Raw genomic sequence first — 15,955 nt, 5'->3', positions numbered from 1 at the left:
CTAAAGAGCTGTTTGTTCTTTTCAGGGTACATGTGATGAAGATATGGTAGGAACTGAAGCAATAGCAGAATTCTTAATTAATAGTGAGGAGACAAAAGTGGTAAGTACTATGCTTTGTTTTAAAAATAGTTTTTTCAGTGTTGAACTTTAGTGTGCGTTTCAAACCTGTTATGATTTGAACTTAATGCTAAACTAACAGAATACATGACTGAATCAGAGGTTCCAGTACCTCATATATCTTATCGCTGTGCTTAAATGTGACAGGACCAGAGGCAGTGGGCACAAGAGGCTCCACCTGAACATCAGGAAACACTTATTTATAACTTTATTTATAACACTTACTTATTTTGTAAATGTGATGGCGTTTGAGCACTTGGCACAGGCTGTCCAGAGAGTTTGTGGAGTATCCATCTTTGGAGATGCTAAGAGCCCTTTGGATGTGGTCCTGGGCAGCTGGCTCTAAATGGCCCTGCTTGAGCAGGCAAGTTGGGCATGATGACCTCCAGAAGTCCATGAAGTTCATTCCAGCTTCAATCATTCTGTGATCCTGCCCCTGTTAATCACAGTAGAAGTTAGCTTTAAGGATTTTTTCCTAACATAATGAACATTTCTCAGCTGTGAACTGGTTTGGTAAATTCTGTGTATATGAAATGCTGATTCTAGTAAATGATCTGTATTTACTGTTGCAGTTACATCTGACACACCTATAAAGTAAATGTAGCTGTGAGTGTGTTTAGCAATTGGACATTTAAATGTAATAGTACTTCTTTCTAGTAGCAACAACAACAAAAATTTAACATATCTCCACAGGCAAGACTAAAGCTCTTTCCCCATCAAACAGGGGAGCTACATATTCTGGGAGTCGTTTATAATCTTGGCACGGTTCAAGGTGCTGTGTCATTAGATGGGATAGATCCTTCTATTGGATTACAGACAGGTAAGTGTATTATTATCTTAAATTGTGTGTTTTTGGAAGGAGGAGACATGGCTTCTGCAGGATAGAACTAAATTCTGGTGTTTGACTACCATGATGCAAGGCTTTCCATCAGGTAGGGATGTAGAAATAAGAGAACTGAAACGGGAAAGGAACAAATTGTCTCTTTTAGGAAACCCATGAAGCATGGGATCCATGGAAGCATGCCTGATCCATACTTTATTGCTCCTTTTAAATCTGTTGAAATTTTGAAACCAGTAAAAAATCAAAATGTAAATATTCCATCTATGCCATGATGAATCTATAAGGACTCTCATTGACTCTCTTGCCATTCATTTTTCTTCTGCATCCTTTTGCTTTGTTAACTTTCAACTTTTGTTTAAATGTTGCACTGAAGTTCTTTTTATAGATTCCCAAATTTAAATTTGGCTGATACAGTTTTTTTTTAGCATCTTGAATTTCCTTTACATTAATCTATAAATGGACAATTAATTGCATGCTACTTGATCTGTTTTGTTGAGTCATTCATCTGAAACTGTCTCCCACATGGAGACTTTAGTTGTTGGATGAAATGGAGATTAAAACGTGTGAAAGTGTCTGAAAGAAATAGAAGCTTGTTTATCTAGAGCCTGGAAACGTTTTGAATAAAAACGATTTGGAGAGTGGTTGCTGTCTTTAAAGGAAATAATCCTTTAAGTGACTTTTCCAGCCTGGCAGAAACTGGGAAAGGAAACGAATGCATCAACTTCATGCACTATGTCTGCCAGTTCCCTTCCAGTTGTAGCCAAACTATTGAAGGGCAGAGTAAGTCCACAGCAATGGATAACTGGCTGTTGGAACTTGAACTGGCCGTGTGTTATGTGACTGTAAGCTTTGAATAGTTCTTTGTTAGTGAGGCTGCTTAACCAATGAACACTGCATGTGCCCAGTAACAAAAATCAAAATGACGTTTGAGATTGGATTGGGAGCTTTGGATCATTCCTTGGAGGCAAAGTTAGGAATTAAAAAACACAACTAAACAAAAGTTTTAAAAATTTTTTTTCAGGAAAGTTTGTTTCCAATGGGTTATCTGTACGAGGACGACAAGATTTAGAAATCCAAGGACCTCGACTTAATAACACAAAAGAGGAAAAAACATCGATTAAATATGGACCTGATCGACGTTTAGATCCCATTATTACAGAAGAAATGCCTTTGTTGGAGGTGTGTAGCTACTTCCTGTTGGCAGTTTTGAGAAAATAGCTAAATGCAGTTTGTAAATGTAATTCTAACAATGAAGGCTTGGATTTTGTTAATGCCTAAATCTTTCCAGGTAATTTGTGATCAGTGACAAACTTGTGTGGGTTTTTTCCAATTGAAACTCGAAGCCTCAAAATTAGTATCCTTCTGAAACTGCTGTATTCCCTTTAGAATTTTAGTTGCCAATAGCTTTGGTAGCCAGATTTTAAGGTGAGCAGGGAACACGCAAAGAAGCTTTTTTCAGTTTGCTTGCCATTCATATAGAGTAGTTATTGCTTTTTTCTGGTTAATTAAAACATAGTGCTTTTCTCTTCTAGGGTTATTAAAATGGTCTTGCTAAGTGGTTAACGACAGGCCCCTATAGAGTGGGATAGATCAGCTAGAAGGGACTGCAGTGATCATCCAGTCCAGCTGCCTCACCCAGTTACAATATGTTAATGGCTTTGTCCAGATGCCTCTTGAACAGTGACAGGCTCAGGGCATCAACCTTCTCTCTAGGAAGCCTATTCCACTGTTTGACCACCCTCTCCATATAGAAACACATCTTAATGTCCAGTCTAAACCTCCCCTCGTGCAGCTTTGAGCCATTCCCGTGTGTTTGGTCACTAGATTTCAGGACAAAGAGATCTGCACCTCCTTCACTTCCCCTCAGGAAGCTCTAGGCAGCAGTATGGTTAGTGTTAATGGTTGTTTTCTTGAGCATTCCCAACTTAGCTCAGTGTTGAGGTTTTTATTTTTCCCTTTTCTCTCCCATATAGGTGTTCTTTATAAATTTTCCTACTGGGCTTCTCTGTGGAGAAATCAGAAAAGCATACGTAGAATTTGTGAATGTAAGCAAGTGTCCTCTTACTGCACTGAAGGTCGTGTCCAAGCATCCAGAATTTTTCACTTTTGGTGGGAATACTGCTGTTCTAACACCACTAAGTCCTTCAGCTTCTGAGAACTGTAGTGCTTACAAGACTGTTGTGACAGATCCTACCTCTGTGCGAACAGCACTGCTGTCTTCAGCTTCTTCTGCAGACTTTGGGATTGGCACGGGAGGTTCACCTGAAGTAATACAGGTTCCGCTTCCTGATGCTGTTCTTCTTCCTGGGGCTTCAGTGCAGCTGCCAATGTGGTTACGGGGACCAGACGAAGAAGGTGTTCATGAAATTAACTTCTTGTTTTACTATGAAAGTATTAAAAAACACTCAAAAATGTGGTAAGTTTTTCTAGTCTACCTTTTCTGTCATACTTATTAGACACATTATAAACATTGTAATGTTAGAAGTAAATATTACTGAATTTCTCTCAATCACTGTGATGATGTGAAAATGGCCTGTTATCTGCTATTCTAAGCAATATTTTTTCTACTATATGATCTAATTTCCATATGAAATTTTGTAGCCTTCAGTGCTTTCATTGAAGTAGTAATGGGCTAATGGAATTCAGATAGCTTAATGATATCTGTGTAATACAAACTTAGTTCATATTTAGTTCATCTGGAGCCACATCTTTCTGAGGCATAGGGTGAAAAATCGTAACCTAATTTCTTTCTACATTTTATAAAACAAAATCTTGTCTACCTTGAATAAAAGATTTTGTTCTTAGTTAAAATTTGGTTAGTAATTGTATTGTGATGAAATTTGTTCTCTTTGGAGGGGTTAAATACCAAGTTTGACTTTCAGGCTGTTGTATAGTTTCTTTTTGGGCTATAGTTTCTTGAGAGAGTGCACAGGCAAGTTTGACACCACAAGCTAAAAAAGCCCCAAGAAATTCATTCACCGCTTCCTGTGGGCAGGCAGGTTTTCAGGAAAGGAGGGCTCCACCATGTGTAATGGTTGCTTGGGAAGATGTGTCATCAGGCCCTGCTTTTTCCTTCTCCCTAGTTTTATTGCTGAGCATGACATCATATGGAATATCCCTTTGATCAGCTGGGGACACAGCTGTCCCAGTGTGTCCCCTCCCACCCTTTTGTGCAACCCCAGCCTGCTTGCTGGTGGGGGTGCGGTTTGGAGCAGAAAAGGCCTTGATCCTGTGCTAGCCCTGCTCAGCAATAACAAAAACATTCCTGTGTAAATACTGTTTCTAGCACAAATCCAGAATGTGGCCACTTACCAGCTACTGTGAAGAAAATTGACTGTCCCAGCCTAAACCCTCACGCTTGATGTCTGTACCAGGGTTACTTCAGATAAGCTCTAGTAAGATGGACTGAATATCTTCTTGTGGGTGAAGCTTGTTTTCCAGGCTAGTTCTGAGAGAAAAACAAAGTTCATGTACCGTGAGACTGGTTTGCAGTGTAAACCAAAGCAGAGTAAGTTGAAGATGGTTGAGAGTGGATCAGTAGCATATTCTCAAAACTGAAGTCATGCAAATGCACTCTTGATTTAGATTTTTCCGTAGCTTCTGAAATACCGAAGTTAGCATTTCATTTGGCTCTAAGCTAGTCTGAAGGAATAGAGAACTTGTCCCCCTACAACTCATAGCATTCAGAAACGGAGGTGTTTGAGAGATGGAAGAGGGTTGTTTGAGAAATGTACTTACTCCCTATGGTATGTAACTTTTGAGGGGAACTTAAGGGAGCTGCTCTGGTTTAGCAGTGCTCTTTGTTGACTGAGTATAACTTTTAAATGTTTAAAAAATGGTATAATTTGTGCCACTTGAAAGCTATATGGGCATCCGTATATCTGAATATTAACTGCAAAACTTTAAAGTTTCTTCTCCAGTTGTGACATTGTGAAGTAGAGTTTAGGAAGCCACTGATTTTTCCCTCCCAAAAACAAGCGTCACATGATGTTTCAGCATATTTAGTGGGTAATGCATATCAAACTTTAACATGCTTCTAAAATGTTTCCACATGGAAGTTACAGTAACTAAAAGCTTCTACATGGGAAAACCTCATGTCTTTTGATGGTGTCTAAGAATGGAATTGTACTCATCTTTAGAAAAACAGGAAGATAACTTTCACAAAGGGTCTGCTGTCCCCTGGAAAAAGGCAGGGTAGCAGTGGTTTGGTTCTCTTTTATTACCTTTTCAGGAGAATTTATTGAATGCGGTGGTATCCTAGTGCTTTTTAGTAAATACTTATGGCAAGAGATGAGATTAAGTAGTGGTCTTGCTATGGCTTATTTACTCAAAAACTATTTTCCAAGGCATTTCGTGGCATTAAATAGCTTAATGATATCTGTGTGCCAGTATGTGTCTGTTTGCTTTCACTCTGCCAGTTGTCTTCCATCTGAAATAGTTCTGATGTATTTTTCCTCACAGTAACACGTGACTCTTTTTCTCTAATGTTTCACACTGGCTAAGAGACTGTGTGTTTGAAGAGCACCTACCCATGCAGCAAGATGGTTAAAAATAAAGTAGGTTTGATAGGGTATCTTCAGTGAAAAGTGTATCTTTGGTGGTTGAAACAAATAAATTGTCTAATGGTCCTAATACTGACAAACATAAAAGCTAAATTTCTTGATGTCATGGTCTGGACAGTCCTGGTTGTTCAAAATGTTGTCTTTTTCTTTCTTTTTTTCTTTTCTTTTCTCTCCTCCCCCTTCCTCCCTTTCCTAGTCATAGAGTATTAAGGCACACTGCAGTTATTTGTACCAGCCGGTCTCTGCACATTAGGGCTACTGTCTGCCGAAGTAATGCACTTGGGGATGAAGAAGGCAGAGGGGACAACATGTTGCTGTTTGTGGATGTAGAAAATATCAATACTGTAAGTTCTTATTTTTATTAATAATAATACTGTCCTGAAGCTCAGCAGATGTGAGTCACCACTGGAACCAACACTCAAGTAAAAGGTTTTTCTACAGTAACTTTGCAAACACTAAATAAACCTTGCATATTTGTTCATTTCAATTGCTGTTGGAAAGAGTATTAAGTTATACCTCAACTCTCTGGAAGTCTCCTATACTAATCATATTGCAAGACTACAGTTCAGAGTGTTTTTAGGAAGATTTATTCCAAATCGATGAATGTTCTTGATCGCAACTTCCAAGATTGTCTCATTCAGAACTACCTGTGTCCTCTGCAACCTTTCAGTGAAAACACTAGTAGAATTAGTGGTAATGTCAAAGTCAAAATTTAAGCTCCAATTTGAAGGAAGTTTCTGTGTTTACATTTATCACCAAGCTATAAAGACATTTTTGCTAATATAAGCCAAATACAGATATGTCTGTTGTGATCTGTTGACTTACTAAAGCAGATGAAAATACTCAGTTTTTCATACCATGCTAATTTAAATTTACTTATTTTTTTGGTAAAGCTGCTCCCATTTTTTCAGTCACAAAGCAAGGTAACTGAATTGTCTGTTCATAGAATTCATAGACACTTAGTTGGTAATGGAACTGCTGAGTTGATTTGTCATTTTCTTTTAAAGGTGTGTACATTCTGGTTTTTTTCTTCATTTACTGAATATTGTCCACTCCTTTAGGGAGGGAGGAATGTTTTTATAAAGGACTTACCAAGTTAACAATATGAGGCTTAGTTTTCCACTACTACCTCACTCTTTACAAGAAAGGAAGCCAACTCCGAAAGCAACTTTTTATTGTGTCTATATGTAAACCCAAAATAAATAGATCTTGAGTTTCTAGGATTTATGACATAACAATCAATGCTCCTGAGGTAATCCTAGAAACTAAGTAGCTTTGTGGACAGTGTTCTGCATTGGAGTTAAAAAGCCTTGTTTTTGTTAAAGTCATTCTTAATCTAAAATACTAGCTTGTGGATCTTTTTCTGGGGGATCCTTATTTCCTCTTTGTGTGGCTTTGTTTACTGGAATTGGAAGTTGCTGTGATCTGGGACTGTTGCTTTACTTTACAGTGGGTCTTCAATCTCTCCTTGTCTCTAAGTATTGTGTGTTATGAATGGTGTGAATAATGAGTTAAATTAAGATTCTAACAGTGCCACCTTGCAGTGAACACTTGCTGTGGAATGTAGCACATCACATCACAATTGTGATTGGTTTTCTTTGACATAACTTTTGTCTCTTCCTTAGAGTGAGACGGGTGTTAAGGAATTTCATATAGTGCAAGTTTCAAGCAATAGCAAGCACTGGAAGCTTCAAAAATCTGTTAACATCTCTGGAGACAAAGGTGTGTATTTTTATGACCAAAATGATGGCAAGTCTAGCTTCTGCCTGATAAAAACAGTTTAAAGAATCTTACAAGGAGCTGAATTTGGCTTTCAGAATAATTAATACCCAAGAACTTGGTCCATTTCAAACATACTAAAGCCCTTCTTTTGTCCGTGTTTCAGGAAACGTATATTTACAGTTAACTTATTCAGACTTAATTAATTTTAAAAACAAGCTTAATTAACAGCTGCATTATTTCTGTGATGTACTGAAATCCATGTCTGGGGTGGCTGATAGCTTTCCTCACAAGAAATACAGTTGTGTTGTGTTGTGTGCAGTTGCTATGACTGATTAGCTGTGCTTGTGTGTCATCAGTGTGTTTCCTATTTGTAAATGTTCAAGACTGACTTTTGTCTAAGGGATCCTGATGATGCTGAGGGTGAAAAACAAATCTTGCCACCTTTTTTTTTTTTCAGATACTAAACTCGCTAGCAGAGAGAGAGCAAAGTTATGTTTTAAAGCAGTGAGATGCAAAAACTCAGAAGGTAGGTTCTTTCCTGAATGTGGTAACTTTTTGAGAAAAATACTCTTTTGGATACTGTATGCTGAAGTTGTGACTTCTCATGATGCTAAAATGGTGCTTTCTCTTTTTATCCCTTAGAAAATTACACATTTGCAGATATTGTCTTTGGAAATGAACAGGTAGGTGAATGGGTACAGCGGCATATTTTGTCTTGTGCAAGGTGTCCCTCTCTTGTGAAAGGACAAAGAGGTGGTAAGGTAACCTAGGCTAGCATATAGTCAGGAATATTAGGGTCCCAGCTCCACAGTTGAACTACTTTGGGATCACATTGCAGTGCTAGCTTTTTTTCCTAATGCTTTTCCTCCTTTTCAGCTCTTTGGAGTAGTTATTTTTAAATATATCCCAGCCCTCTAGTTTTCTAGTAGAGGTCTGAAGATATCAGATTCTTGTTCTTAATTACACTTGTACTAAGACAGGTTAAAAATTCTAATTACAGCTTACTTGAAAAACTGGAAAACTAATGGATGTTGGTCCCAGAATTTCAAAACTACTATAGGAGGTTGCAGTCAGTTCAAGAAGTCTGTTTGATTTTGCTAGAAGTTTAGGATTTTAGACTACCACACTCCTCTAATACTTTTAAACATACAGGTATTGAATAATCCTTTCAGCAAATGATCTTGGTACAGCAAATGCTTTTCCAAAACCTGAGGAAAGTAGGCTACTTGCATTAGATCAGCAATCTGTGTAGTGGATTTAGTCAGCTGAATGTCAGATCACTTATTTTATGGTGAACGTACATCTTTCCTGTATGTATTCAGCTTTTAAAAGCCAAAGAAAACCTATTCACTACCATTTTATTTCATAAGCATAAGATGGTCCTTTGCATTTTTAGAGTTGAAATTTGAGCTGCAGGAACTTTACCTTTCCTTGAGAACAATTTATTACAGTGGGGAGATGGGGAGGGGTGCTCCCTTCTGAGAAGTTGCTCCAAAAGCAGATTGTTTCCCTACCAGTGTTCTGCTAGTGCAATAATTAGCAGCCCTGCAACAGCATATTCTGGAAAAGCTAGCGTTTTTGAAAATGAGGGATTGGGAAGCTAAAGTTGCTTCAGGACACAGTATCATTGCTGTCGCTCTTAAAAACCAGTTTCCTTACCAGGCTTTTGGTGTTGGAGGAGCTTGGCACACATGATGGCAAACAGCACAGTACTTCTGTTTGTGCCACGTATCTATGGGGATGTGCTGTGCAGTCTACTATCTGTGCTATTGCTAGCAAAGTGTATGTTCCTAATTTAGATAAATAATTCTAGCTAAGCTGAGGAAAATATTAATAAGCAAAAATGATTTTCATATTACTTAGTTGGATGCTTCAGCTCTCTCTAATAGACTTGATACATCACAGTAGGCTGCTTTGTGATAATAATCAGAGCTCCTGTTTCCAAGTCTGTATTTGTAGTTTTAAACTGGCAAGTTACAGCTCTTGTTTTCCCTATATTACCTTTGACAGCCCTTTAGATAGGGGTGATCTCTAACAGGCCAGGCATGGAAACCAAGGTGTCTGGCGTCCTGTAGCTTTACAAAGGGAAGCAAAGCAGGATAATGGAACTGAAATGCTACAGTGATGAGCTCTATTAGAGCAACTTGTGTCAGCTCGCATCCTGTTCTGAACACTTTGTTCCTTTTTTTCTCTTGTAGATAGTAAGTTCAGCCAGTCCTTGTGGAGACTTCTTTTTCCAAAGCTTATCCTCTGAATTTAAAAGAACACATGTGCAATCTCATACTCATGCATCTCAAAGGGCAGTGAAACAATCGTTTGATGAAACAGTCAGGTTGATACAAAGATGCAGTGAAGTGGATTTGAACATTGTGGTACTGTGGAAGGTATGTATGGTTGTGGCCTTTGTGGTAATTTGGACATGAAACATTACAGCTAGAAAACAGTTTAATGTGGCATCCTGAACATTCAGGCATATGCATATGAAATCCGAATTTTTTTTTCTGGGAACAATCAAATGAACTATAATGATGTAAGAAGAAAAGATAGTTTTAGTATCTATTACTGTAATAAGTGTCCTTAAATGGTTTTACGTTACTCTGGATGCACCCAGTTCTTGTAAGTTCTCTTTTAAAAAAGAAAATTAGGAAATCTTAAACTAAGGGGTTTGTTAATGCTTGCTCTTATAGAACTTTAAGAGTGACCCAGTCTGCTTTGAAGAAAAGGGTCTCATTTACTAGGGTGCAGATATTATGAAGTGGAAATTGGCATAAATATGTCATGCTAGCCTCTAAGCTTCGATAAGTACAGCATGTTCCACTTCAGTTAGGGGGCAGTCAGCAATTCTATATTATGAATCTTATGATAGTTTCTGGTCTGCAGATGTCTTTGTATTATATTCCGTAGGCATATGTTGTGGAAGACAACAAGCAGCTTATTTTGGAGGGCCAGCATCATGTTGCCCTTAACACAATTGGGAAGGAGGCCTTTTCATTTCCTCAGAAGCAGGTAATCTGCTGTGAAGTTTTCTTTTACAATTGCTTCTTTCTCTAAATGGACTTAATAAATTCTCTAGTATATAAGTGGAAGCTTTTGTATAATCTTAACATCAGATACGTGTTATTACTAAATAATTCAGGCTGACTGACTCCAGCTTTGCTTAGTCTTCTGTATTGAACTAGCCATGCTCAGTTGAAACATGAGAAAAGCAATATGCAAGTAAGTATATTGATGAGCAGTTGTTTGCAGTGAACTGTTCTGTGGTATTTCAGTTAGAACTAGAAACTTGTTAATGGTATTAAAGGTAATGATTATTTCATAACAAAGTAAGATGGTGAAGTTTATAGTTGTGTTGCTTGATGAAAGAAAACACCATCTGTAAGAAACTGGTGGCTGTCTTCTGGTACATGAATTGGTAACAACTATGGAAGTTACAGCTAAGATTCTGTGAAAACATCTATACTAAATTCAGTTTAGTGTGCAGAATAAGAGGAATCTTGTGCTTGTTTAGTCTTCTCCTGAGCAGCACATTGCTGTTCCTTCTTGTTCTGGTGCCATTCTTATGTTTTTACCAATATTGCAAACATAATATATAGCTTTTAGTGAGCTCTTAAAGTTGCAGGAAAAAGTACTATGTATTAATTTTGTCAAGAAAACAATACAGGACAAATGTCTTCCTATAAATACTATGATATAATGCAAGTAGTGAATTACTCTGAACCTGTGCACTTTGGCTTTGGTTCGTAAGCCTTTAAGTGTTTGTACATTGCTAAGATAATTTTTTCCATTTAGTTCTTTGTGCTATGAAATAAATGGGAATTTGCACACATGGGCTCTAGCTATGCTGAGCAGTACAAGAGGCTGTATTAGTCTAACAACAACTGCCCCCTGATTTTCCTGTCTTAATGTGTATGTAGAAGAGTAGATCACACTGTAGACATCTAAGGTTAGGAGAGAAAATACTGTGAACTTCTGATCTTACTAAGTTCTGTATCTCACAAATGGGTAGGAAGACAAAATAGAAATTAATTGCATCTGCATCCTAAAATAAATCACTGAATATGGTACGGATAGAAATTTGCATTTCTTGTTGACTGGAATTCTATTTATTTACACCATGTGCAATTTCAAACCAAAGAAAGTAATCCTGCCACCAGCAACAAGGAGGATCCATAGGTACCCTCAATTTTTTTTGAGGAATATATGCTACTATATTAGCATTCTCTGTCTAAAATCTGTTTCTCATCAGGTTTTGTTGCAACTGTCTTCATATAGATTCTACATTGATTATTGTATTCACTTTCTTCAGCATGAGGAACACACTTCCTTTGAAGCATTCTGTACCTTAGTTGGAAGCAAAAAAGTATCTGCATTGTCATGCAGTTGAAATCTGGTGTAAGAGTAATTGGTGGTTGGGTATTTTTTCAACAAACATGTAAATTATGTATCCTCATGATAACCAAAGCCCAGAGTTAGCATAGATTTCAAGAACCTGTAATCTCAGGACTTCTAAGAGTTGAGAAGCTCATGTACTACTTTTTTTTTTAATTGGGTCTTAACACTGTGAGGAGAGCAGATAAACTGCTCTGAGGTAGGAAGTGAGGTATGATAAATTAATTGATTTGAGACTTTGCAGCAGTTTACTTTATTCAGTCCACATTTCAGAATTAAAATAATTGCTAACATAGAATTAGATTAGATAGAGAAAATACTATATTTAATCTCTTAAGAATTGCATATTGTCTTTGAATTATCTTGCTTTTGCATTCAAGCAACACAAGCAGTTAAAAGCTGGGGAGGAGTGGTGGTAGAAAATCCCAAACTCAAACTTCTGATTTAATGTTTTCGGTATATAGTGTTATCTTTTAAGTCTGTATTTATTCTCTTAAGTCATGAACAGGGTTGGGAACTCTACTCTAGACTGTTCCTGATTTGCCTTGTGCTGACAGTATTGCAGTTGGTTGTTTTCTGAGGACTCGACAGCAGAGGGAGATGGAGGTGCATGCTTCTTACCAACATGTGTGGGTTACCAGTTCATAAATGATACAGGGCTGCTCTGATCTGGGGAAAAAAAAATGAATTGCAGATTCTGAACAGGGTGTCACCTAGGATGCAAGAGTTCACTCTGCATTTAATGCTGAGTTTTATTTGTTACTCCTGTACAGTGACTTTCTTCTTGACTTCTTTTGCTTAGTGCCGTTGTATCCAGCAAACGAATTTTTGTCTGGCAGACAGACAGCTATCCCCAACCCAAAGAGCCTCACAATAGGCATGGAGGAAACATGAACAAAATTTCTCTCTGCCCTCCCCTTTATTTCTTTTAGTCCTGTGAGAAATGACTCAAATCTTAGCCAAATTAATCAAATAACCCTGTTGAACAAATTGAGATCGTTTAATTTATATTTTAGTTAAATTCTCGGTACTGGTCGGCTTCTGCTGCATTGTCAGTTACAGTTACAGTCAGATTAACTCTTTGCCAGCTTCTAGAGGTGTACTTTGGATTTACAGAAGCTTCTATTACTGTTCAGGGAAACAAAGCTTCAGTAAAGCATTGTAGTGAAGACCAGGGGGTTGATATTCTTTGGCACTCTTATGTTTAAATGGTTCCAGCAGTTGCTGGTAGATTGGTAGTTGGGTGAACTGATAAAAAGTCATCCTAATTATGTGTGTAAGGTATTAGACTGCTGACTGAGCCACTGTGATGGGTGGTTACTTCTGCTTGGTTCCTTGTGGGACATCTAATGCACAGCAGGGAGGTGCAACAGGCAACAGGGTGCAATTATTCCTGTATAGCAGTAGCATAACTTGCTGTAGTATTTGATAAAATCAAGATAAAACCTCTGGTTACAGTGGGGCTTGGGGAAAGGCTAAAATGTTTCTCTGGGTAAAATTTCTATGTGAACCCACATATTAAAAGTGTGAGTAATAGGAAAATTCTATACAAGATCTTTGATGCTCAAATGCATGTGCTCCCTTTTCTTCCCACGTTTGTTCAGGACAGAAGTAGGATTACTAACCTTTTTTCATTCCAACCACTACACTAACTGTGGCTTTAAAGCTGGTTTTCTGTCACTGAATACAAATGTTTCTTATTGTTGTTTACACTAGAGGTTTTTCTGTATAACAAAATAGCACTACTTTTGAGCATAGGCTACTAAACACAGTAGGCCTACCAGGAGAGGTGATGAACTACTTACACCTTTATGTTCTAGAGGTTTGGAGTCGTAACATGTAGTATGCTGAAGGAACACTTACAAAATATTGACTTCGTCAAAGCATTTATTTGTTTCATATAGAAATCTCTCTGGATATTACGGAAAACATTTGTCATCTTATCCTTCCTTTCATTTGTATTTTTGAAAAAAAAGTCCTTTGGCTAAATGTAGGGGAAAAATGCTAAATGTAGTTTGTTGCCTTGAATCAGAAGGTGCCACAAGTTAATAGTTGTGTTAATAGTCACAGGCAATACCATATGAAGAGAAAAATCACATAAGGTGTTAGTAAAGTGAATCGCTTTGAATAGATCTATTTCAGGCCAAGTAATAAAAACCTCACTTAAAAAATCAGCTGAGTATTTGTAAATCATGGCTGGTTTTTTGGACAATGATAGTGCTGTAGGTTCTGTTTCTGTTCTGAAATGTGCTTTCTGGAACCAGGTAGTTTTAACTGAAGGTCAATTTAAGATTGCATCTGAAATACAGCTATTCTGTCTCTTCTTCTTGACCTCTCTACCTTAAATTAGTGGCAAAAACTTGAAATGCATTAAACATCCAGTCACAGTCAGGGCTGTTGATTAATATTATTTCTTATTGCTCTCTCCCCTGTTTTTCTAATCTGGTGAATTCAATCCAGAAGATTCCAAAGGAAAAGTGCAGTGTAATATGGTGGGATGGAAGTAATTGTGTGGTACCTAGGGCATTTGCCACACTTCTGGTTTGCCAAGATTTCACGCCAATGGAAGGTGAGAAGCAGCCTAGAGGTTTGTCATTTGAATGTTGGCGTGTTGGGAGTAGCTTCCATCCTTTTCAGGTGTGCTTCAGGACTGCACTTGGTGTTCTTCTGGGCTGCACACTTTGTCCTGTGAATTAGACCAGCACTAGCATAAAGTAAAATCCATAAAATGTGAAAAGGATGGATGCAGGCTTTCTGGCAGTATTTCACTTCAGAGAGGATAATTTTTGGTAACTCTGCTTCTTAAAATACATGGAGCTAGTGAGTCAGCAACAGTTTGGTTGGAAGCAGGAATTCTTGAAATGTAGAAGAGGGTAGGGTTTAAGTAACTGCTTTTCCTAACTATTACTGGAAGTGACATCTTTTGCTAGTTCAGGATTTTTTTTACAGAATACATGGGGGAGATGCTTGAATAAAACAGAGGTTGTTGGAATGGATTTAAGACTTTCCTTAAACCACCTCAGGAGGGAAAAAGCAAAGTTCTTAAGGGTAAATCAACATAAAGAGCTGAAATAAACATTTTTCACTCTGTTGTATCAATTAAGGTAGCAGATACAGTACCAGTTTGGGAGGACTGGCTTATATTGTTGTCATGAATTAAATATTCCAAATAGTTGCAACTTTTGATCTGCTGCTTTACTCATTATGGACTTCAGAGCTGATGGTATCTGTTTTCAAATGTATTATTCTTGGTGTCAGTAAAGTGCTATTCCTGGAGTTGTCATTTCTGTAGTTGAGAGCTAGAATGAGTATCGATGAGTCGCATGTTGAAGGAAGCAACTTAAAACTGAGGTTTTAAAATGGAAGTTCTCAGGTCTAAAATGGGAAAGGGAGAAAAGCACATCACTTAGATGTCTCACTCTTATTCTACTGCTTTCATATATTCTGCTTTTACTTCTGCTTAGCTTCATTCAGGAGTTTGCTCTTTAGGTTTTCTTCCATGCTGTGCATATTGGTCCCCCCTATTTGCCTGAGCATGTCAGTAATTCTTTTGGCTATGTGTGACTTGTGGTTTATGGTGCAAATATCCTGATTTTCCATACCACTTGGAAATCAAATTGTGGTGCTTACCACCTTCTGGTGTGCTTAAGAGCACATTGACCCAGCCTTTAAGATTATTGTTTATGAAACTGAAAACTTTAAGTTGTGTAATATTAGGTATAAAAATCTTTTAAAGTGACTGTATGTGAAGATACTATCACTTCTGTCCATCTGATGGAAAGGAAGAACTTTTCAACTTGGAAATGCATTCAGAGATATTAAAGAATGTATTATGGGTAGATCTGTCTATTACGTCTATTAAAAGATGCTTTGAATGGTTTAAATGTTGCCTTTTCAACTTATAACTAAGTATAATTGCAGGAGAGATTTGAAACCTGTGTAACCATTTCAGAAGTGTATGTAGGGATGATCTCTAGCTATTTCAAAATAGCAAAATATCAGACTCTAAAGGTTGGGACTTTTTTGTAACACAAATAAGTGAAGATGTTGAGATTATTCTACAGGAAACAGCAATCTTGTGTTTGAGTGTATTTGTTTGAAGCTGGCCTTTGTAAATGGCTTTGGGCAACAAGAAGCTTTCTAAAAATGGAAAACAACTTTCCAAGCACCAGTTGTGCAGTTTGTAGCTCTTGGAACCTAACTGAGGGAGCATTGTCATTCTGATGCTACTGCCTGTTGTGTATTTTTAGTCAAAACCCAAAAAGCTTTAAAATGCAGGTATAAAATGTAAAACAGTAACAAAAACACCCCCCCCCCCCCATCC

General features: G+C 37.6%; 1 protein-coding gene across 4 annotated transcripts in view; it reads left to right on the top strand.

The window, feature by feature from the left end:
* The window catches only part of TRAPPC8 (trafficking protein particle complex 8), a 47,383-nt gene that overhangs the window by 24,253 nt on the left and 7,175 nt on the right, over window positions 1-15,955 (top strand). For all 4 annotated transcript variants that reach the window (XM_008644905.2, XM_017727409.1, XM_017727408.1 and 1 more), the window contains 10 exons: window positions 26-100; window positions 811-937; window positions 1,980-2,137; window positions 2,932-3,374; window positions 5,717-5,864; window positions 7,146-7,242; window positions 7,700-7,768; window positions 7,885-7,925; window positions 9,441-9,626; window positions 10,147-10,248. In XM_008644905.2, coding sequence (XP_008643127.1) covers window positions 26-100; window positions 811-937; window positions 1,980-2,137; window positions 2,932-3,374; window positions 5,717-5,864; window positions 7,146-7,242; window positions 7,700-7,768; window positions 7,885-7,925; window positions 9,441-9,626; window positions 10,147-10,248 — 1,446 coding nt within the window. The remainder of the gene's footprint in view (window positions 1-25; window positions 101-810; window positions 938-1,979; window positions 2,138-2,931; window positions 3,375-5,716; window positions 5,865-7,145; window positions 7,243-7,699; window positions 7,769-7,884; window positions 7,926-9,440; window positions 9,627-10,146; window positions 10,249-15,955) is intronic.

This window comes from Corvus brachyrhynchos, unplaced genomic scaffold (assembly GCF_000691975.1).
Source record: "Corvus brachyrhynchos isolate BGI_N302 unplaced genomic scaffold, ASM69197v1 scaffold60, whole genome shotgun sequence".
In the NCBI taxonomy this organism is placed as follows: Eukaryota; Metazoa; Chordata; class Aves; order Passeriformes; family Corvidae; genus Corvus; species Corvus brachyrhynchos.
Note: the sequence above shows the minus strand (reverse complement) of the source record. Positions and strands in the feature narration are given on the sequence as shown.